Source organism: Melozone crissalis, unplaced genomic scaffold (assembly GCF_028551555.1).
Source record: "Melozone crissalis strain CALT ecotype California unplaced genomic scaffold, PUWL_Pcris_2 ptg000008l_1, whole genome shotgun sequence".
Classification (NCBI taxonomy): Eukaryota; Metazoa; Chordata; class Aves; order Passeriformes; family Passerellidae; genus Melozone; species Melozone crissalis.
This window is the reverse complement of record NW_026535786.1, coordinates 14,951,622-14,975,298: the sequence shown is the minus strand read 5'-3', so window position 1 is coordinate 14,975,298 and position 23,677 is coordinate 14,951,622. Positions and strand designations below refer to the sequence as shown.

General features: G+C 41.6%; 1 protein-coding gene across 1 annotated transcript in view; it reads left to right on the top strand.

Annotated features, from left to right (window-relative positions):
- Positions 1-157: 157 nt before the first annotated feature.
- GTF2E1 (general transcription factor IIE subunit 1) overlaps positions 158-23,677 on the top strand; it is a 49,500-nt gene continuing 25,980 nt past the window's right edge. The window contains exons 1-2 of the mRNA XM_054270062.1: positions 158-240; positions 8,290-8,767. Of these exons, the coding sequence (XP_054126037.1) occupies positions 8,320-8,767 (448 nt within the window). The 5' untranslated portion in view covers positions 158-240; positions 8,290-8,319. The remainder of the gene's footprint in view (positions 241-8,289; positions 8,768-23,677) is intronic.

Genomic DNA, 23,677 nt, shown 5'->3' with positions numbered 1-23,677 from the left:
ACCCATTGGCTGTCTGCTCGGACGGCCAGCGCGTTATCACTCCTGATTGGCTTAGCCCCGGCGGGGGCGGGAAGGCGCCGTTCCGTACGGGCAGGCGATTGGCTCGTTTCCGTGTCGCTCGGCAGGGAGGGGCGGCGCGGCGCAGGCGCGGGCGGTGCCGGCAGAGGCGCGCGGCGGTGACGCGGTGGCGGAGCCGCTGGAAGCGCCGCCCGGAGCCGGGAGAGGTGGAAGCGGCGCCAGGTCAGTGCCGGCCCCGGGAGCGCGGGGTGCCTGCGGCCCGCGGAGCCCCCGGCCCGGCCCGCGGAGCCCCCGCTCCCCGCACCTTGTGCCCGTCTGGGCCCCTTCCTCGCCTTGGCTCTTCCCACCGTTTGCCGTTCCTCCTGCGGTGTTTGTTGAGGCTTCTTTGTTTTATTTGATTTTTTTTTTTAAAAGAGGTTCTCCTGGCCTCCTCTTGCCCTACACAGTTCGATGTTTAAATCTCAACACATGAAATGGGCAGGGAGCGGGAAGCTGTGCAGGGACTCTCCCGCTGACTGCGCTGGAGCTCCTGTGCTGTGTGTGATTCTGAGCGGGAGCTCACTGCCAGAGCCGGCTCGGTCCTGCTGGGCTCATTCCTCTGAGCCGGCTGTGGAACCATTCCGTGTTCCAGGCCAGCAAGGTGACGTTTGCTCGGTGGGGTTTTTTATATACATTTTTTCTCTTTTGTTGCATTATTACGTTATTATTATTTCATTCTCTCTGGCCTCAGGAGCGGGCTGGTTCCCGAGAACAGCAACATAGTGGCTCCGAGCTGCTGTGAAATGGGTCCGGCTGTAGGCCTGTGCCATTCCAGGCGGCTCACAACGAACAAGGAGGATCAGCAGTCTGGAAAGGGGGTTCAGCTAAGGTGCATTTTCTTGAAGTCTAGGTAGCTTAATGTTTTTCATCCACAAAAGGTGGAGTTTTTTCTTTCATCTTTTCCAGCGCAGCGGCGTCCTCTCTTACGTGCTGGTTCTGTTACTCGTCAGCGTTCACCGCCAGCTCACTGCACTGTTGAAAAACATAGAAAAAAGGGGAAAAGAAAATATTTTTCTACCTTTAAGCCATCAGTTTGTTGTGCAGGATGGTGTTGTGAGGGCAGCGCCATGTGCCTGGGAAGGAGCACATGCTTTCAGGCAGGAGTGAGGCTTGATGGGAACTGCATTCCTGCCTTCCACTTCCTGTGACATGCAGCTCACTTGCTCACAGGATGCTTTAGGGGATTCTTGTGAACGAGAAACTGTGTTAATTAAAGCTAATCTGCTGTCTTGTTACTTAGTTTCTTTCTTTATTGCTTATATCCACGGTATGTACCCACTTATTTGCACTCTCATGCACTAGAACTGTACTGGACCCAATACTTCCATAACTTTTCATTGTCTTTCTGGAGTTTCCAAAAGGCAATGTTGCTCACATCATCTATCATGATGAAAAGTGTGGTGTTCCAGGTCTTATTGAATCCATAACATGAAAAGCAATTATTGCTTTTTTCCTGTCAGAAACATAGAAAGGAATGCTGGGGTTGAGTTCACTGTGCTTTGGTGTAATCATGACTTCCTAGGCTTGATATGTGAGAGAAATGATCTTACTTTCTTCCCTTTAAAGAAGCCCCCAAAACCTTACAACTACATTCTGTGAGGGCTGATGCTTGCACATCTCCAAAATAACACATATTCTCCTGGTAGGTTCAAATCAGTGTAAATTGTAAGAGGTTCTGGTATCCATAATTAAAATTGTTCACATTACAGTTAGGTTAATTTGCCACCATGTGGGGGAAGCTCCCCACTCATCTACATCCTTAGCCATGCATTCTTTTCTCTGTTTTGTTTTGGCTCTAGTCTGGTAACTTAAATCATTCAATTCTTGAACTTTTCCCCTTTGACCTCTCTGAAATGTCCCATCCCACTTTTTTCTTTTGGCAAGTTAGTTTTTCACTTTTTGTCACTTGATTCTTGTTGCTACATGAGTAGTGGACTGCCAGAATTAAGACAGAAGGGTGTGGGGCTTGTGGCAAAAGGCAAGGAAGGAAAAGAAGGACTTCCCTAGGGGAGGGAGGTGTAATTTGACGTCAGCTGCAACAGGAAATTTCATCCATTTGTGTGCATGCACACAGGTGGTCCTTTAATTTCCTGACACCTTGCTATTGTTTATGCTGGATTAAGATTACAAAAGTGATTGAGAATGACATCCTGAGCCTGAATTGTTCAGTTTCTGCCTGGTGTGGTCAAACCTCGTGGCCCTATTACATCTGGCTCTGTGTGTTTTTATTTGTGAAATGAGAGGAAAGCACCCTCATTTCAGCCAGGCCCCTCAGGCTTTCTGTGTGCAGCTGCAGCACAGCTCCTCATCCTGAGTGAAGAAAACCCTTTGGCCTCCTGGTTTCAGTTTATGGAAAGCCACCAAGAAGGGATTTCAGTGAAAGCAGATTGTTCTTTTCTGCCCTTATACTTCAAGGCAGGTCTCACAATGAAAATACACTTATTTCCCATCCAGATGTAGTGCAGGAGAAAAGCTGAGCAGCACTGTTCATGAACTCTCCAGGGAATGAAACTCAGTAAGCTCTTGATAAAATGTCAGAAGATTTTATTTTGCAACTGATGTGGGATAAAGGCAGTTCTGGGCTCACTACAGAGAAAAGCAAGTGAAAACAGGACTTGAAAGTGGAAGATTCTGTGTCCTTTTCTGGAAAGGATGAATAGTATCTGAGGTTACATTGTACAGACATTGAAAATATTGATAACATGTTTTCCCACTGCAGTTCTGAAACTTATGTCTTCCCTTCCTGTTCTCAGGAAGATTCAGGATTGCTTCTCTTAGCTAAACCTCATCATCTGCTGAAAAGCAGAATTTTAAATGTGCTTAGAGTGAGAGACTACAAAACTGGGATCTGGTGTTTGCAAGTGACAGCTGGAGCAGGGTGTGGCATGCTCTGGCTCCAGGAAGGCTGTTGTACCTGCCACATTCACAGCAGAGGGGATTCTCTTATTATATCCTGATTTTCATTTTACCTGAAGAAACTATGTCAGTGGTGTAAGTAAATAACGTTTCCTCCCCTTTCTTAAGTATCTTGTGTCAGAAGCTTGAAGAAGCATTTTCTAAGCTGGTTTCAATGATTTAGTGGGAAAGAGCACTAATTAAATAAATGTGGGGGAAAATAGGAAGGACCTGTGCAAGAGTTAACAGTGTGTCTGATAGCCTACAGCCAAACCTACAACTCCAAGTTTTCCTCCAAAAGAGATCTGGGGTGTTTCAAAAGCTTTGTACATCCTTGTGAGTCTGAAGCAGTCTGCTTCCTTATTAAGATTCTGCTTCTAAAGATCCTCTGTCAAATATGTTAATGGTGAGACCATTGAATTTGCTGGATAAAACTAATGTAAGTCTCAAAAGTTGCGAGTTGAAACAGGAAGATCTACATTTGCAGTACTGGATAAAAATTCATATTAATTCACTGGCTGATGTAGGTTTTCATATTTTCTAGTACTGTTTTCATCTACATTGTGGCTTCTAGGTTACCACCCTTCTAGCACTTTTTGTCTCAGTTTGAGTCAGGAAAAGCAGGAAGAAACACAGATCTAACTTCATTAGCACAATTCCTGTTAGAGTTCATTGGAATTGGAAACTCTTGAAATTGTTGTATGCGGAAAAGAAGGGTTCAGTTGTTTTGATGTTGCATCAGGAAGGACCTGAAAGTGGAGATGTTTGCTCAGTTTAATTTCTGCATTCTGTGTGGTCTCTGATCCCATCATACCAAAGGGTTTTTTGCAGTCACCTGCTCTCCCCCTGACACCCTTTCTGGCATCTCTGGTTATGCTGAAGGCCTCACACATGTTACTAAACCTTAGGTACAGTCTTGCAGAAGGTATCCTTATTTTCTTCACCCAGCAAATCTGATTGTGTTGTGTAAGTGTCTTTTTCCAGTGTTGCCTTTTATAGACACATCAATATTAATTCTTTCAATTACAGCAATTTTAAAAACCCAACAGATGTGTGTTTAGGTTTGCTGTCCTACTGTGTTAACACAGCCAGGTCTGCTTTCCTCCTGCACCCAGAATACTGAATTGTATTAATGTGATTACCCAGAACAATTCCCAGCCAACTGTCTCTTTTAATAAAGTCCATGTTTAAATTTGGAAATTCTTCTTTTGGCTGTTTCTGAATATGATGCTGTCCAGTGTGCCTTATCATTGATGCTGGAGGTGCTTACTGGCATAGTTGAGTATCCTGGCCATTGAATTTTTTTTGCCTCAAAATGTTCCTTGATGTTCATAAATGATTCAGGTCAGTTCAGACATTATTATGAAACAGATGCACGCCCATTAAAACCTTGTTAAAGGTGTTACCATATTTCTTTGCACATGTAATTAATGCAGGTTTGACTTACTGCTTCAGCAGAAGGTGAAATCATTGCTAAAGGATGCAATGGTAAAGTCCCCTGGGTTTGAATTTTGTGAGCTGCACCAGTGTCCTTTTGGCCTGGTGAACGATGGTAAGAATTTGCAGTTTAGGGATTAAAAGCCTTGGATTCTTCATGGGCCAGGCATCACTTGGCCTGGTGAGATCTGGCAGTGGAATGCACTTGCTTTTGGCTTTTTATTCCCTCAGAAATGGCACTAGTCAGTTGTTTGTTTCACCCAAAGACTGTTTTCTGCAGGATTTAGAACTTAAAGTGTGTTAATCCACTTTTGAAGTGGAGGATAACAGGAAAGAATAGTTTCTGGTGTTTTCAGAATGCCTGTATTTCCATATATCTCCACCTGGAAGGAAACAGTATCACAGTCAAGATGTCCTCTGTTACCTGAGAACACAGAACACTTGGACATCACTCAAAATCTCCAGCAGAATAGAAGAAACTGTTAAAACTCCTACTCCCACTAGATGAAAAAGAATATTTTCTAGTGATTGACACTAAGAAATATTATTAAATCTCTGAATGTTGCTGGAAACTCTTAGAGTTGGTTTTATTTATTGGTCCCCTGTAGGTCTCTGTTTAAGCTGTTTGAGTGCATTATTCAGGAAACTGTACTTTAAACCTGTTTTGGAAGTATCTGTGGAAATCTGCAGCTGTCTTACCAATGCAGAGAAAGTGCCTTCCATCAGCTCTCAGATGAGGTGACCAGAGTGAGATGTGCTTATTTAAATCACTTTTCTCCTTTTTTGTTTTATTTCAACTGATATCTGAAGGTCACTGTGCCCTTGCAAGTTGTATCACCAAGTTTTCTGCAAGGAAGTTGTAGGGAAAGTGGATTATTGAGGAGAGAAAGCTGTCTTCTCTTCAGATCAGCATTTAACAATCTTTTGACTTTAAAAAATTTGACTTTTTAACTCTCTTGGGGTGCCAGGTTTTATTTAAAATTGATCTTTACATTTATTCTTTACTGTGCTTTAACTCTGAGTAAGATTTAATCAATTAGAATAAATCGAGGCTTCCCTCCAGCTTCTGCATTGGCATTGTTTCATAGTGTCAGTATGTTGCTGACAGATACAGTCAAAACCAAGATTTATCTTTAGGTGACTGAAAGACTGAAAATATACCAACAGAATGATGTTGATCTTCAGAGACAATATCCTGTGACAGTATTCAGATTTGGTCTGACTTGGAGATTCCCAAATAGTGCATGGCTAACTCTTGGTGGGGCATCATTTATTGCTAACACTTTTACCTTCAATGCAAAGCTCTCTAAAGCTCTCCTTTGTGTGAGATGAATCACTGTGTCTCTGGCATGCCAGAGAAACCTGGCTGACTCTGGAAGAACTTGTTTCATGGGTAGTTTGTGGTGTGATAGATGTGTTTTAATTGAATTTCCTTAAAGGGAAGCTGTAGCTGGACATCCAGGCATTGTTTGCTGGGAGCTATTCTCAGCCTGCACACCAGCAGTCAACAAATGTCATTCAGTTAATTTCAATTTGAGCACTGCAAATACCATTTGGCTCTAAGTTAGAGGGGAAGAAAAGCTCAAGCAGGGAAGTGTTCTAAAAGAAAACCACGAAGGTGATGTTTTTCTTACCCAACAGGCAGAAAAGACAGGATGATCTTAATTTAATTACTGTGAAGCTTCACATTCCACAGCCTAATTGCTTTGCAGTGGTACTGGCCACAACCCTTGAGAGGAACATCCCTCCTCAGTGACAGCAGAGGGTAGGGGTGGAAAAGGAGTAAAGCTTCAGTGGCTAATGCTACACTTTTTTGAGAGGACATTGTTTATCATAAGAAAAAAAAATCCAAGAAGACTACTGTGATAAATAATCACAGATCTTTGAGAAGTCTTAGCTGATGGAGTGAGTCAGCAGCTGCTTGCTTACAGAACTGGTGATCTCAGAGGGATGTCTTAGTGTGGGGAGTGGACAAAAGTTGTGTGATGGTGTGTGTGAAGAGGCCTATCAGTGGTTTTATGATAGTGGTGAAAAAAATAGGATACTCATCCAGATCCTTTCTTCTGCTGTCACTTTTTGCTTTATTTGATAGGCTTGAATACTGGGGCGATGCATATACAGTGTGTGAAACATCTAATGGAAGTGAAAATTAGGATTGGCAGAGTTTTACAATTTAATATATTAGTTCACAGACAAAAATTGCATAGCAATGATGAAAAAACCAGAGATTAGGGTAAGAGGGGTTTTTTTCAGTGGAGGGAACCTTTTGTGTAAGAAATGGTTGCTCATGTCCTAAGCTAGCATAGAAAACTCCTACTGAAAAAGATAATTCAGAGTCTCATTTGATGTTAGCTGGAAGTGCAACCTTCTGAATGGCTATTTCAAAAGCATCTCTAATACTTTCTTCTTCCCTTCAATCACTGGTGTTTGTGAGCTAAATCTGGCAGGGGTGACAATGTGAGGAATTCCTTGCATATGATTTTATGTATGTTGCCATGTATGTCCTAGGCATGACCATTTCTGCCATTTGATGTTATTGTGAAGAAAAGTAACGTGAAAATAGAGTACTTAGAAATTATTGTCTTGTCACAGGCAGCCTGGTAAGTGGTGGTAAGTAACTCAAAGGATACTTCATGGAATACTTTCTTCTTTTTTAAACACATCATCACTTCATATTTGCTATGTCTTGACTTTTGCTTCATTTATTATGCTATGTTATTCATGGGCTTTTGAGGCCTGAATGTGGGACTTTAAATGAAGGTTCAGTCCTCTGTAAGGACCTCTTTGCTCATATAAGAACAAGGCTGAAGCAGTTTGTGGTGTAGCACTTGGGAGTGCTAATGGTTTTCATGCTGCAGTGTCCTGGTTTGAAAAGGAAGTGAGTTTTTGGGAGTTTGGTGGTCAAACCAGTAGGTGCTCAGATTTGAATATTGGCACCTGGTGTGGCCACTGAGGACATGGATACACCTCTGAGAACCCAGGGGTTAAAAGCAGAGAACTCCCAGGGGAAGCTCTCTTGGTTCTGGTGGATATGCAGGTCGCTGGCTGAGGTGTGTTCATGAGCAAGGATCCGTTCTCATGGTGCAGCTGGGAGCTTTTGCTTGAGTGCTACCAGCCTGTGCTGCAAGCTGTGCTCATGGTGCGTCTCTGCCCAGGGGTGGCTGAGGTGTTAAACCTGACAGGGCTGCTTACAGTGGGACAGAGTGATGTCAGCTGAGGCCCCCAGACTCCACTCTTGGGCTGGCTGTCTTAGGACATTTCTTGCTGTAGCCATTTTCTGCTTTTCCCAATTTGCAGGTCTCAGCTATCCCAAAGCTGCCTTCCGGAGGACAGCTTTCTTACTCAAGCTGTGTTGGCTGGTACTCAATATCAATGAAATCTGCTGTATGTTTTGGTACTAATTTCTTGTGTGCTTTTAAAAAAGTTTTGCTTTGAATGAGAGGTATCATTTCCTTCTTCTGTAGCATTATTGACGCCTAAGGAGACAGTAGGAAAGAGAAATGGAAAACACCTCTGTCACTCTGGTTTTTTAAGATTTTCTAAGCCTTCTGATGTTGACATTCTTGTAGTGAACTTTCTCACACACTTTCTGTAAATAACTCATTGTTTTTCATTCCTTTATGGAGGAGGAGAGAGTTGATGGACTGTTGGTTTGACCTGTGTCATTGCAGAGGTGTCACTGTCACCTTCCAATCCGCTGTCACTTTTGTAAAACTATAAATATTGGAGTCAGAGAATAAAACTTCCCTTTTTTCCTTCACCTTGAGAGCGGTGGTGTGCTTGTGTTCTTTCGTGTTGTTCAGCGACACACCTCGCCTTTTTTTATCTCTAAGTAAGATAAATAAGAACTTTGGAAGTTAGAAGATAGCTAAGAATCCATCTGCCTGTTTTTCCTTGCAGTATACATGAAGCTCACGATCTGGACTTGCTATGACTGACCCCGACGTCCTCACTGAGGTGCCAGCAGCTCTCAAGCGCCTTGCCAAATACGTGGTGCGTGGCTTCTACGGCATCGAGCATGCCTTGGCTCTGGACATCCTCATCAGGAACCCCTGTGTGAAGGAGGAGGACATGCTGGAGCTCCTCAAGTTCGACAGGAAGCAGCTCAGGGCCGTCCTCAACACCCTCAAGGGTGACAAGTTCATCAAGTGCAGGATGAGGGTGGAGACGGCGCCCGACGGCAAGACCACGCGCCATAACTATTACTTCATCAACTACCGCCTGCTGGTCAACGTGGTCAAGTACAAGCTGGACCACATGCGCCGCCGCATCGAGACCGACGAGAGGGACTCCACCAACCGCGCCTCGTTTAAATGCCCCATCTGCTTCAGCACTTTCACTGACCTGGAGGCCAACCAGCTGTTTGACCCCAGGACAGGTAAGGGTAGGCTAACGGAGTGCTCTAGCTGTGGTTCTGAGTGCTGGACTTTAAGGAGACAGAGCCTTGGGAAAATTCTGTTTGAGTTTAGCCAGAGCTAGAGGGCACTCTGTTTCTGCAGGTGGTAAATGTTTGAGCAAAATACTAAAGGAGTGTATGCAGGTTTATACAGATGAAGAGGAATCTTGGTGAAATGCTTTTGAGTGTCAAGTAGTAGAGAAATGGAAGTCTTATTGAAGTCACACTGAAGGGTGAATAAGGCAATCTGTCCTTGCTGGAAGCTGTTGGGGCTTCTAGCTGGTCAGAGTGACCCTAAAAAAAGTTGGAAAGTCTCTTTTCCCAGCTTGGCGCTTGAAGAAACAGTCAGGGCTTTTCATTTCTTGGTCTCAAGGTTGTTTATTTTATCTTATCTATAAAATTCTTTCTCCTGTCCTGCCAAGATCTGCTCAGCAAGACAGTCCGAGGCACTCTGCCTCCCCCAGGGCAGTGTTATGTCTTTATACTAAATACTACGTGTACAATATTTACAATAACTTTCCAGTACCTATCACCTATGTTAGACAGTGAGCTTCTACTCTAAACCAATCCAAAAGTGCCAACATCACAGCAGAAGATGGAGGCCAAGAAGGAGAAAGGCAGGACACACCCAGATCCCGCCATCTTGCCCCCCTGAATCCCCATTCTAAAAACCCCAAAATCTACTTTTTCACCTTGTGATAAATTCACTATCATTCTACTTAATTTGTCATGACTTGCAGATCTTCATCTAAGGTTGGTTACTTGCTCCATGGGTCATAATCAAAACCACAGGCATTTTTGGGCTCTGTGCCAGGGTCTCTGAGCCCCCTGGCAGGGGTCTTGGCTGCTCAGGACAGCCAGAGGGATGTCCTGGGTCCTGACAGGAAGCTGATGGCTTTTCAGTATAACCTGGTCTCGCCAGTAAACTGTAAGACTTCCAGATAGTTTGCAGAGAGGGCATATGTAGAGTTGATTTTAGTTGGTCATGCAAGAAGTGAGTTGTTGCTGTTTAATATTCTCTAGCCTGGTGCATTGTACTGCACAACCTTGTTTCCTGGTGCAAGGCAGTCTCACGAAAGTTAAAAGAAATTAATTACGGTCTTGTCTGTGGTTGGGAGTAAACAAGATTCTTATTCATGTATAAATCTCAGTGGAAGTGTGTATCTGTCTCATGCATATGAAATGAGAGCCTTTCTTGGGTGTCATTGTCTACTTTCTGCTTCTGTGCCAGGGAAAAAAAGGAAGAACACCTGCACCTGATGAGACTCTGTTTTGCTAGTCTAATCTGGGATTATTCTGGGGGGAAGGCAGGGAGGTTAGGTGTTAATTTACTTTTTAATTTTTTTATTTCGAGTTCTGTGTCCTGATTTTACTTTTGGAGAAAAGTAAGAGGACAAAAGTTAGGAGAGCTCTCAGCTACGTTGAAGTATGATGTTTAGCATCACTGAAGCTTTTAATCTAGGGTTACTGATGTTTAATCTGCCAAGTGCAAACACTCAAGAAATGTTCAGCATCTCATTTTCCCTTTTTCCTGCCTCCAAAGTTAAAAAGCTGTGAAACTCCTTTTACCTGAGCAACCATGCAGATGTTACTTAGCACTAGAGAAGCAGTACTTGACTTAGTACTAAGTCAAGCAACAGTTGCTGATGAAGCAGCTCACTGAGTAGAAATTGCTTCCTTGTGGAGTACCAAACCAGCAGTGCCAGCACAGAATTTCTGTGCTCACCACTGAGTGTACAAACTCTGTGTGCCCTCCACATTTAATGATCATGTGTGGTGGCTGCAGTTGTGTGTGCTGGCTGAAGGGAAATGGTGCTTTTGCAGTTTGCAGTGGTGAGGAGAGAGCAGAGAAGCTGTGCAGAGAGCACAGGCAGTGGGGAATGTGAGGCACTGATCCCAAGGGGACCTGTAGCACTTAGCAGAGGCCTGTGGCCATTGCCTCCCAGCCTGGGTGGGCAGTGAGTTCTGAGAGCAAGGAGCTGCCTGTCAAGGAGGTGATGAAAGTAATAATGCTGAGATTTGGCTTTGATACCAAGGCCTGTGCTCCAGGAACTGATAAGGTCAACCAAGGGTCTTCCTGCAGTACAGGCAGTGGCTGTGCCCACAATGTGAAATCACTCACTGGCACATGGAGTGGTTTATGTTCTGATGGAGGAAAAGGCTGAGTGCTGTTTTCTCAGCAATTCCCAGGAGTTCTGTCAGTATTTGTGCAAATAACAAGATTGTCAGTTTACCTCCAGTTACTTTCAGTAAGAGCATACCTGCCTAGAATTTATCTATATTCAGTTTCTCTTTATATTATTTTTAAGTCACTGATAGCTTCATCTAGGTCGTGCACAATGATACTGTTGTATGTCTGCTTTATATTGCAGTGGAATGTGTTGTCTCCATGCTTCCTGCTGCTCTGAATTCTGTATTAGAAAAGACCTGAGAGACCCCTAGGTCTTTCACAGAGGAAGCTTGAGAGGTCCAGGCATGCAGAGAAACAAGGTTATTAGACAGTGAAGAGCCATGCTTTTCCAAGAATGTCTTTAGCTCCTGTCAGTGCTAAAGATAAACCTCTCCCACTCATGGAAAGTTGTGGCAGTACAACTGTTGAAGGGTAGCTAAAAGCCACATAGCTGCAGTCACAGTTGACCTGAACTGCTCTTAGACTGCAGCTATGTTGATAAAACTTTGTGTATTAAAAGGCCTGCAGGACCAAAATCTGTTAATCCATGGAGCAGGTAGGACATGGAAGGCATTCTCTGCACCAATCTGGACCAAGCTGCACTGAAATTGAGAGCTTTTTGTTAAAAGATTCCCTCTTTCACTGCCTGCCTTTTGTCCTTGTCACTCAGAGAGGGGTGTGATTTAGATGTCCTGTGTTTTCTTCTGCTTTGCTTTCCTCTTTCCTATCTACAACTCAAATGCAAACTCTGAGCAATTGTTGTAGAATTGGAAGAGTTGCTCTTACACTTCCTTATTAGTGTGGGTGAAGAGGTTTCCAGAACCACTCCATTACTGTGGGCATTATTCTGGAATTTGTGAATCAAGAGTGCTTATGAAGAGCCTGTTCATAATTTGGATTTGTAGAGCTCTTTAATTTTTACCACAGCATGTGTGTCTACCTCTTGGGTTTAGCAGACCTTTGTTTCTTACTGGTCAGGTAGCTCTCTTTTGGCTCTGTTCTTTACTCCATCTCTGAATAATGTTGAAATAAACCGAAGTGTTTATTTTTTCATCAGAAAATGTGATTATTGATGGTTTTGAAGGGTAGACACAACTCTGCTGAGAAAAAATAATTGACAATGAGAAGGGTATGTTTTCAGGACATGTAGGTACAGATGTGCTTTGACTGCTGTTCAGTTAACTTGGAAAAAATATTTTTAACAGAGTAGCATGTTTGCCAGTAGAGTAATTTTAAACGTAGATTTTAAACATTAGAAGTGTTACTTTCAGAGTGTGTTCCCTCTGTTTTAAAAGCATTTTTTCCCCCATCCCTTCTGCCATTGAATGTCTCAACCCAAAAAAAGCTCCAAAGGCTTTCTCTGTTGTCAAAGGTTGAACAACTCTTATCTGGTACTTGAAGGAAGTTCAAGGACATGATATGAGACAGTGAAAGTCAAGATGATGCCAAAAAGTGGAGTTTTTCTGCTGCTTCAGCTCACAAGGAGATCTTGTGAAAAGTGAAAAGAAATGCATGCTGTGAGAAGTGTTTGCTTGGTTGGATAACCAGTGAGTGAGTGCCTGTTAACTCTGAGCATGGCATGCCCAGGTCAGGAGGTTTAGCCCCATCTGTTCTACAAGAGGAGCTTGAACAGCTCCTCTAGCTGTCGCACTTTCTCCTCAGTGGTGTTTTTTACTGTTGCCTCCAGGGAAGCTTCATCAGTAACCCCTGGTTTTAGAGGCAAACAGCGTGAACACAGCATGATTTTATTGTCTGAAAGTTTGCAATGGAAACTTGTAGCAAACGTTAGAGAAGCTTTCTGATCGAAAGTTTGCCTATCTATGGGAATTGGTGCAGACTGGTTTGTTACAGGCTAAGCAGCCACTTCTGTGAGTGTTTTGTGATCTACAGGTGGGAAAACAATGCTGATGAATGAAAAGTGTTACTTCTAGCTTTGTTTTTCAGATCGGGTGATTGAGAAACAAAACAGATTGTTGTTTTCCTGGAATATCCTAGTATGAGCACTTGATCCTTGCCATTCCCTTGTGCCATCATCTGCTGTCTGACTGTGCTCTGGCATTTCCTCATTCTGCACATGAGCAATAGTTTGCAGCTGCTGCTGTGATGAGCTCCTGGGGAGGTGGAAAGTTTCAGCTATTCCCCTGAACAAGATAAGGGCTGTCTCTGGAGGCTGGGGGTGTACAAGGAAAGAGTTTAGTTGAGGAGCTGTAGGAAAAGCCATCTGTGGGATGTGTGATGTGAATAACTCTGCTGAGCTCGGTCTACTGCCACACCTGGGCTGACAGTGGACCGCTGTAAGGGAACACTGGGTTTTCCTGTTTCACCTAGACAAGGGATGTTACATTAGTCTCTTAAACCTATGAGAAGAATGCTCTTCTCTGTGCTTTTCATTTATAAACTGCAGAAGTTTGGGTTCTGCGGGCCAATCCCGTGAATCGCAGATGAGCCTGAACAGCTCGATACCATTTTGTGGGCTGGATGTTGGGAGGATCGAATCGGCCCACGTGCGTTCGGTGCAGTGCGGGGGAAGGACGGCAGGAGCTGCCGGCAGTTCCTCGCCCGGTAGAGGGCTCTGTCTTTGCTCTCTCCAGATGGGCTTGGCTTGCTTGCTATGGAATGTCACAACACTGGAAATTAAGTTCATGGATGTGTGTTTCTGTAGCGTGATTAATTGGATCTGGCTGGAGAAGGTCTCTAATGTATCCTACTCTCATACCTTAATCATATTTGTAAATCTAGTGTAGCGTTGGAGTTCTGTCAAATTCAAGGTCAGTTTGAAAGAAAGTATGTGACTAGAAACTGCAAAAGGGAGAGTGAGGTGGAACTGAAGGAGTGGCAGAAATGAGGTTCTGCAGTGCATCACACTGGTATTCAGCCCTGGGTTTTCTAGCTATTCTAAATACCAAACTGTGTTAGGATACTCAACAGTGCAGCAAGTGAATTTGATGTTGAAAAATGTAAGGCTAGATGAAGTAGTTTTTCCACTGCTGTCTTTCAAAAATTATATTTGCAATGTAATTTTGCCCAGTTTTTGTGTTTCTTTCACTTCTGTTACTGTGAAGAAAAATCTTGGTGTCACCAGTATGTTGTAATGACTGGAGTTGATCTCTCATGTGCATCCATACCTTGTGTCCTCACCATAATATTCAGTTAAATAAGGTGTGAATAGTAATGGAAAGAAAGGGATGCAAGACAAGTGGGTAATGTGAATCAGAAAGGTGATGCTGGTTGGGATGTTCTCAATCACAGTTGTAATCACCAAAGTATTTTGTTGCTTTTTGAAATCACAGCAGTTAATTACTTGTCTGCTCTTCCTCCTCCCACAGTTTGCTCTTGGTTTGGTAAATGATTTTGTGAGGATGTCTAGCTGTTCCTATAAATGCACTGTAATGGTAACATACTGTATATCTGTATGCTTTTCTTATTCTGTGTACTGATAAGAAATTTAATTTGGGAAGAACAAATTGAATGTGACAATATCAGTTTTATAGAAGGAAAGACAACATCTTGAATATCATTTTAAGCCACTTGTTTTACTGTCAGCCTCTCACAGGTCCTTTGTGTACTTCCTAACAGAATTGCACATAACACATTCAGAGACTGGTTTTGTGTACCTGTCATAAGGCACTTAATATCACATTCAGGCAGCCTGTGTGCAGCTGAGCACTTGAATGGTTTAGGCCCCGTTTCTGAGATTAGAAATTTGACTAGGCTTTCATTTTTTTGCTTTGGTCTTGTGTGCTGACTTCTGGAGCTACTGCCTTTTCTCCTGAGTGTTCAGCTCCTTACTTCATCCGCAGTGAGCTGTTCAGAGCACATCTGTCTTCTCATCTTCTTTTGAATTCCCACTTCCTCAGGCAAATTCTACGTTAACTTCAAAACTTCCTCATCTGATTCAAATTACTTTTGAGCCTGTCCTATCTATTTTGTTAATTTTTTCTTATGCTTCCCCTTTTCCCTGCTTTTTTTGCCTTACCCTTTCTTGAGGAGCTCTTGTGTCCATTTCTAGTACATCTCTTTTTGTATTCTGTCCCTTCCAGCCACTAGAAAAAAATAAATCACATGGAGCTGTTTATTCTATATATTCACACAATGTAGCCAGTCCTGTTTGATCTTTATGCTGTTGTTTCTTGTCCTTTGAGTTCATTGATTTTCAGACATTCTGGATAGCTCTGTCTGCCATGTAGTGCCATGTATGTGCTAGGTGATGCTACCACTACAACAACTTACAGCTTTTAACCAGCCAAAATGAGGGCTTGGCAAGCCTTAATGTAAACAGGCATACTGAAACTTCCCTTGAAAAAGAATGGATTCAGAGCAGTTCTGCTTTGAACAACTTCAAGCTCTGTGAAGTTGTGTGTTTTTGTTATCATTGTTAGCTTTCCAAGTGCATAAAAACCCATCAGTGTGTTTTTCCTTGACTCTACAAGCACATTTTGTTTGTCTGTGCTGCCACTGAGAGCTTTTGGCAAACACCAGCAGAAGGAAAGTGTCCATGCTCTGCTTAGTTTTTCTATGTCTATTCCAATTCCTGGCAAAATCTCCAAGTGTATTCCTGTCAGCTTCACTCTGCTTCAGCTTGATAAGGCTTGGAGCCACAGGGAAAGGAAAACTGAGAAAAACATATCAGAATTAATGCATGTTTTCCTCAAAGTAAGAATACTCTGTAGAGTGACTTAAAGGTTGCATCTGTAACTTGAACCCATTCCCTGTGGGTTGGGCACCCTGTCTGGAAAATAACCAGCTGGTCTAGCCATGGATCTCTCAGCTTGATGGGGAAATAGGTGAAGGCAGGGTTGGAACCTAAAACAGCAGCCAAGAGGATAAGCTGCTGCCTGTAGAATGCTGCCTGATCACTTCCCTGTCTTCCACACTGACCTCTGGCTGGAATGCTTGTGGTCTTAGATTAAAAATCCTATCTGACAAATGCATGCCCTGACTTACAATATTGATGCCTTTTTTTTTTTTGTTTGTTGTATCTGTGAAGGGCATTTTATTATTTGAAGTACAAGAAGTAATTGCCCTTCAAGTAAAGGTTATCACTTTAACTTCTCTTAGCTTTGCAAATTGAAATAGATTGCAGCAAGATCTCTGTGAAATCTGTGAATATTGCTAAGCCATTTATAGTGATGAAAGCTGAACTGCAGCATTGTTTTCTTTTATTCTAGTGACTTGTTCTTTTGAAACTGCATCCTTGGTAATATTGTCTGTGAAGGGTGTTACTCTTTTAGGCATGGGCATCTGTAAATCAGACCAAGAGCTCATGGAGAATCCTGTAACTTGTGTTGCAGTCTCTCTGCTATTGAATGCAATTCAAGGGTATTTTGGTGTGGTCTTCTCAACTGAAAGAAAACTCACCTATCTGTGGTTCCCACTGGGCTTCCTTTGGGTAATCCCTCTGTCCAGTTGTGTTTTCTTGGCTTAGTGTCTGGCTTAATTTATCCACAGTAGGACCAAAGGAAGAACTCTATCAGCTGAGAGCTGCTGAGGTTGTGCATATGAGCTGCAGCAGAATTAGCTTCTGGAGAGGAGGAAAGGCTTCCTCTCTTCCAGTTTATAGTGAATACATATTAAATCATCTGACGCTTCTGAATTAAAAATAATTTGATGTGTGTCTCATGCAGTCCAATTTTTGAATGTTTAATTTACCTTTTCAAGAGAAATGTCTTTGCTTAAAAATTGTGTTACAGTAATTTTAATTTAGTTGAGATAAAAATGATCTGCGCACTGAGATGAATGAGCAATGTGGTGTTCCTGTAGATAATACAAAGTTGTTCTTAAGGTGCTGCTGGTTTTTTTATAAACATTAAAGGTTAAATTGTTCCCCTTCTCTAATTGCAAATCCAGCTCATCAGGAAAGGGAAACTGTAGCATGAATATAGGTTAATGTCGTTATTAAATGCTGAAGGAAATTTGGTTGATATCTTAAATTTTCTCGAGTTTACTGCCTAAATTATGGTCAAGAAATAAATCCATATAGGGGCAGTTCCACATACACATTGCAATCTGTGATCAAGTTGCTATTTCACAGCTGAGTTACAGCACTGCTTTGCCCTTAGAGCACCTTGCATGCCTCATTCTCCACTGATAACCTGCTGTGGCCTCCTGGCAGAGCTTATTAACTTGTATCCTTTACAGTGCTCTAGAGAAATGTATTTTAAACTGCTGACTGGGCCCCTGGACTCTCTTTGTATAGCTGTGCTTGGTTCTTAGCCAGAAAAAAGCTGCTGTCTTTTTGGCTTTCTGTGTAAGATCAGAGTGATAGTGCTGGGTGTGTTCTCTCCCAAAGTGCTGTCAGGGTATGAGCTGGAGGCTCAGGTGTGCCCATCCTGTACTGATATGTGTTTTCCAGAGCACACTGCAGGTCAGGCATGGAGCTCGAAGAAAGAAAATCTGTCGACCCATGTTCAGGTAAGTGATTCTGCCACTTGAGGAATGAGCTTTTTTGCAATTTAGAGTTATCAAGGTTTTTTTCCTTGAACAATGTAAGATTTGGGAATGCAAAAAGAGGAGAGTGGAAGTGCAGACAGAGATCATGGGGTCTCAAGTGCAAGGCAAGATGCACTTTAGAAGATAAGTAAACAGTCCAGTGTTCAGTGTTCCACCTCAACTGTGCTCTCCTGAGGGAGGCAACAGTAACAGAGGCATGAAACCTACTTGGTGAAGATTTGCACTTCAAAAGGATTGGCAAGGCTTTTAATTCCCTCTACCAGGATGGCCAGGAAGGGCATTTCATCAGAACACAGCATCCTGTCTTCATTGATTAAAAGAAATCTGGGTGTCAGAAGGGAACAGGCAGCTGCTTTGACGGAAAAGGAGAAAGCTCAGTAATACAAATCTGTTCTGAAAATGCCAGTCTAAAATTGCATCATGGAACCATTCTTTTTCTCTTCACAGCCAAAAATTTTCTTTTTCTTGGGCTGTTTAATAGTTTTATTCTTCCTTTCTTGTTTCTTCTTGGGGACTTAACATGAATTAACACAACTGGCTAATAATCTTTGGTTGGTTTGGAACCAAGGTTCTTTGGTTGTGCTTACAGGTGGAGCTAAGGCAGGCTGTCTTTTCTGGATTCCTTTTGCTGTTAGTCTGAAACAGTATGATCCAGTTTGCTGACTTCAGGCTGGGGAAAAGAGTTAAACCACTCTGCTTCTGAAAACAATCCTGTTGACAAGTAGATAAATGCCTTTAGAAGTTTAACTGCATGACTGGAGTATATAAACTCCTAGTCCATGATTGTGGGTATACTTGAATACGGTAGTTTTAAGTTGCAAAGAGATTAGCAACTTCTGAATGTAATTCAGTGGAGCTGAAAGAAGAGATACCTTTTTAATTTCCATAATAATTGCACTGAGCTGCTGAGACGGATTAACAAGGGGTTTGTTTATCTACCCTGAAGCCTAAAAAGCAGTGAGGACAAGGATGTAACTTGACCATAAAAGACAAAAGATTAGGTGGTTTGTGAATCTTCACTCAAGCTGAAATGGAGAGGTGGCAGTCTCAGTGGTTCTTCCTGCTCTGTGAACAAGATCACATGAATATATGATTGTTGTTGGGAACAGGGCACATCAGTTTTAAAAACAAACAAAACCCAACAAAACTCATCTGAATATTCTTTTTATATGAGAAGACAATAAGAGCTGGAATTAAATTGACTGATCTGTGTGTCTGTGTAAAAATATTGGTGTAAAAATATTAAAAATGTCAGAGAAGCAGATGAAGGAAGAGGCAATAATTCTTGCCTGCTGTATGTGATGCTTTATCAGCTAAAACTTTGGGCTGCTTCTGTGCTTGACTTGATCCTTTTTTGTATTTTATGGAGTTTACTCAAGGAAATCTGTGTGTTCTCAAGACAGAGTTGAGCTGCTTAGTATCACCCAAATATTTTTATGTGATAACCGAACATCGCGTGTCTAGGCTGGGATGTTTTTGTTGAGGTTTGAGTTCCTCAGTCCTGCCTGTGGTCCTCCCTCTCAGCCAAGGGTCTTGCCACTGGTAAATGCTTTGGTGATTCATCTTAATCTGCCTGCAGCTGGAAGTTAATGACCCACAAAAGCAGTAACTTGCAAAGCTGACAGGAACTTGCTGCTTTCAGGCAACAAAGGCTGCTGTGCTTCTCAGCAGTTTAGTATTTGCTTCCAAAGCACAATCCTGGTCTGCATCTGAATCTGTAGCACTCATTCAGGAATTGGAGTGTTGAGGATCTGCCGCCTTGTTCTCAGGACTGCAGTGGTTACAGTCTAGTGAAGGAAAACCAGCTACATTTGTGGGACCAGAGAAGATGTGGCTGAGCCTGAGTTTGGCCTGTGCTCATCAGCATGCAGCTTTTAGCTCCTCCTAAATGCTCCTTGGGTGACTGTGTTGGTTAGATATCACAGCTTAAACTGGGCATGAGCTCCAGAGATCCCCCCTCTATCACATCCGTATTTGGCTTTATCAGTTATTACTTAGGTTCTCTGACTTCCAAATGGGAAATGTATAACACCTTTTCCTCACTTGCTTGATTTGCCTGGTTGAGTTTTTGAAGCAGAACTTTTTCTACCAAATATTTTTTGCAGGATACCAGTTCTGTGCAATTCTGAGCTTCTGTATCCCATGTGAGTAGGACCAATGCCTCATGAATACCAATGAGTCTCTGCTGGACTTCAGCACTGTTCTAAAATTTAATGTTTATATTTAACTAGATGACAAAATTATAAACAAATGTTTACAAATTTCTGAGGTTCTTCTTTCTTCTGCTACTCTCTTGGATTAAAAGAGACTTTTTTACCTTGTTAAATGAATCATTTATAACCTGCTTCTCCCTCTTCAGAGTACAGGTAATGAGTTTTATCTCAGATTCAAAATCATTTGAGCACTGCTGCTCTTGCATCTGTGAAAGAAAGGAATAAGAGCTTGCTTCTCTTAACCTCTTTTTATTTGAATTTTAGTTTATTAGCTGACTTCTATCACCTCTGGTACATTTCTAATAGCAAGATGACAATTTGCCTTGGAGTTGTGCCAGTTCTGCTTGCTCTGGTGGAAGCATTTGTGGCACCAAGCATGAGTGCGTGCTTAAGGAGAGGGAAGGCAAATGCAAGTAAACAGCACAGCAGGCTGCTCTTTGAAACTCCCTGTGAGGGCTCAAAGATTTGCAATTAATGTCCCTATGCTTGTTTATAATCAGTTTTGGAAGAGCATTAAGACCCTGTAAGCTACTGAATGCTGAAAGACAGGAAATTGGGTTTGGAAATCTGAGAATTAATTTATGTAGTTGTTGTTTGTTTTCATCTCAGATCGCTACCTGCATCAGAATTTGTGCAATAAAACATTTTTAATATGTAGTCACTGATTTTTTATTAAGGCTATATGAAGTCACTCTTTTAATGTAATGGCAGTGTTTGCTTACAGGTATGCTGTACAATTTCATGCTGTCAAAACATTGATTCCTCAACTTGTGATGACTCTTCATTTAAGATCTTCTGTCAGCTGTGATGCAAAATCCTTTAATATAGTTTGTGATACACCTTTTAGGTTGCTGCAGTTAAAACTTGGAATTGATCTCTTAGTCAGAAGTTACTTTGTTTGAGAATATCCTGTGTGATATAGTTGCAGGCAGAGACACTCACTTGGATTGTCTGCATCAATCTTTGTAGGTGCCCCAGTATTGCAGAGTCTGAATGGTGATAGCAGATGTTGTTTTGATACCTATTCTGACAATCCAAAGGTGCCTTTTTAAGGCTCACAGCCATCATCTGTAAGCAGTATGGAAAGTAAAGTGCAGGTATGGAAAAAAAGAAATGGATGCTTTGGACTTCACTAAACAGCATCTTGTTGACTAATGACAATTTATGTAATTCATACAGACAGTTTTTCATTCCAGTTGTGTCTTCTACTGAGGATTTGCCGCCTTTTCCAATTTTGTATAGCATATGCACCTAAGAGTCTGCATTCAAAATCTTCAGGAGAAAGTATGAAATTGAAATGAACCAGGACAGACTTTTGAAATGCCCTCTAAGGCTAACAGTAAGCAATGGTTTTTTTTCTAAAAGTGGTGTTCTGCAATCATTTTGTGATTAATTTATCTGGACGATGTTTCATTAGTTTGCTGATAAGCATCTAGAACAGTTGAAGACTGTCTCTTCTCCCAACCAAAATAGATTGCTTCCTGTTTTTCTCATTATCCTTTATCTTATTTCATTATCCTTCTCTAAAACTTAAAATTTGGCTCACTTTTTTTTCCATCTTGTAATTCATACTCCTGATCAGTTCCCTCCTTATGGGTAAATTCTCTTCCATGCTTTAGCCTCCACCAATATCCAGTTTTCCTGAATGTCTTATGGAGTACAGCCCCTGACAAAATGGGCTGAGTGTCAGCTGTCCTGCACCCTTCCCCAGTCCTGAATTCCACTCACTGGATCTCTGCCATCAGAGTTGTTATTTTTTTCTGCATTAACTCAAGGTAAACACTATTCCTCACTGGACTGCAAGAGATTAGATAATGTCTTTGGAAATAGGAAGGAGGAGAAAAGGCCATCTGCAGCAGTCTCCAAAGTGGGATGCATGCAAAACAATCCATCAAGGTGGGAGGAATACCAAGGAAATATTTTTTGCAACATCCATAAAAATCTTCTAAGACAGTTTTTCGTCTTAATCTTGTTCTTAATTCTATTTTTGTGTATGTTTTATAATATATAGCATATTATTACAGTACTACATGTATAATTTATAGGTAAATATTCTTATAGTTTGCTCAAAAGTTTGTTTTACTGATGGCTTATGCAATCAAAAAAGTAATCTGGAGCTTCAGATTTCCTCTTTCTCTTCCAAAGACAACTTCCAGTCCCTTGCCCATGTCAGGATCTTATTATGGAAGTTTTTTTAATGCTGATTTTTTAAATCCAGGGCATTATGATTTTGTTATTTGAGGGTTAAATCAGACTCCTGATTTGTTTATAACTTTGAAAGGCAGTGTTTTGTGCTCTTGAGAAAGCTCACGTGGATGTTAATAAAGCACCTTGATCTCCTGCTGACTGCTTTTGTCACAAATCTGAATGTTTCTTCTTCCTTCCACTGGAATCTTTGTCTGGCTTTCCTTGACCCTGAATAGACTCCTTATACACACTGAATACACTGCTGTGAAATTGAGAGTTTTCTGGCATCTTTAACCAGTCTCACGTGTTTCTGTGCATCCCTTTGGACGTGCATCAGATGAAAAGGATTGCTGTGACTCTTACATGTTGAACAAGCTGAAAGGTAGTCCTTGGAGCACACACAAGAGGATGCCACTAAGTTTGTAGTGCTGTTCTACATCTTCTGGCCAAGGAGAATTGACACTATTCCAGTTTGGGATTGCAGTGATAACAAGTGTTTGCTTTTGTGCCTGCTTCCCATGAAAAGCTCTTTTCTTCTTAACGCTGCAGGTTGCAGCTGAGCAAGGTTATGTGGTTTGAGGTTTTGCTTTTGTTTTTGTCCTCTGTTACCTTACTTTGTCATAGCTCTAAGGAAAAACATCCCTGTGTGTTCAAATGGAACCAGAACAAATTGCTTCATTCCTCAGGTTGTTGTGAGTGAGGCAAAATTATTTTGGAAACATTCAGGAAAGTTGGAGGTTTTTGTTAAAGGAAAAGCCAGCAAAAGTGATAGGATCTTGGATTGTGTAAGTAAGGAAAGATGCTTATCTGTGTGGGTAGATAATATTTGATGGAAACTTTTTCTGCAAAAAAGTATGTTTAATATAGGAATAGAGAAGTACTCAGAATATTGTTTCTTAGATTTTTAAAAAATGGATACATGCAAAAATTTATTCAGGATGCAAGGCAGAATAAAAAGTCTATTGACATTGGACTGTAGAAGTTACTGCAGTGATGAGCATGAAATATCTAAATAGAATTTTCTGGCTTGGGTTTAAGAAGGGTGAAAAACTGATATTAAAAAAATCAGGAAATTAGCATTGTTAAGGTCGATTTTCAACTTTATTTCTTCTGTACATAAGCATTTGACACAATCTGCATATGCCCTTTCTTCTCAGAAGAAATACAAGATAGTGTTTTTCTGCAAATGAGTTTTCTGCCTTGTGTGCTGTATCAAATAGTATATGCTTGCACTAAGCTGCTTTTTCATATATAATGTTAAAATATGCTGGCACTCTTAGCTGCTAAATTAATTAATTAAAAAGAGCTAATAATTGTGTCAGTAATGTTCTTCTCTGATGGCAATAATTGACAGTGTTGCAGTGAGGTCTTGTGAAAGTACATATAAATGTAAATAAATTGCATGGGTAGATGTATGATGTGTTCCTAATTGGAAATAACTTGGTGACAAACCTAGATAGAGACTCTGAGCTCAGGCTTCTAAATTATCATCCTCAGAGAAAACTTGAAAGGCTGGGATATTGTTATTTTCTTTCTGATGCCACTGTCTGAAACTGTAGAACCTTTCATCTGCCTGTGCTTCAAAATACGATATTTAGAGTGGCACTATTCATTAGTTAATTCTGCTAAAGTAAAAGGAAAATGCAGCTCAGGAAACTGATGCAGATAACTCTTGTATTCTTTTGAAGACTTTGGAAGGAAGCCAAAATTAGTGTCAACAATGCTTTTGTTTAAAAAAAAAAATTACTTGCAAAACATTAGAAAATGTTCCAGTAATACAATTCAGTAAATGGGAGAAAGGGAAAGGGAGTCTTTCCAAGCGTGGGTACTGATACTAGACAAGGTATTAATCTTCCTAATTTTAGGCATTTA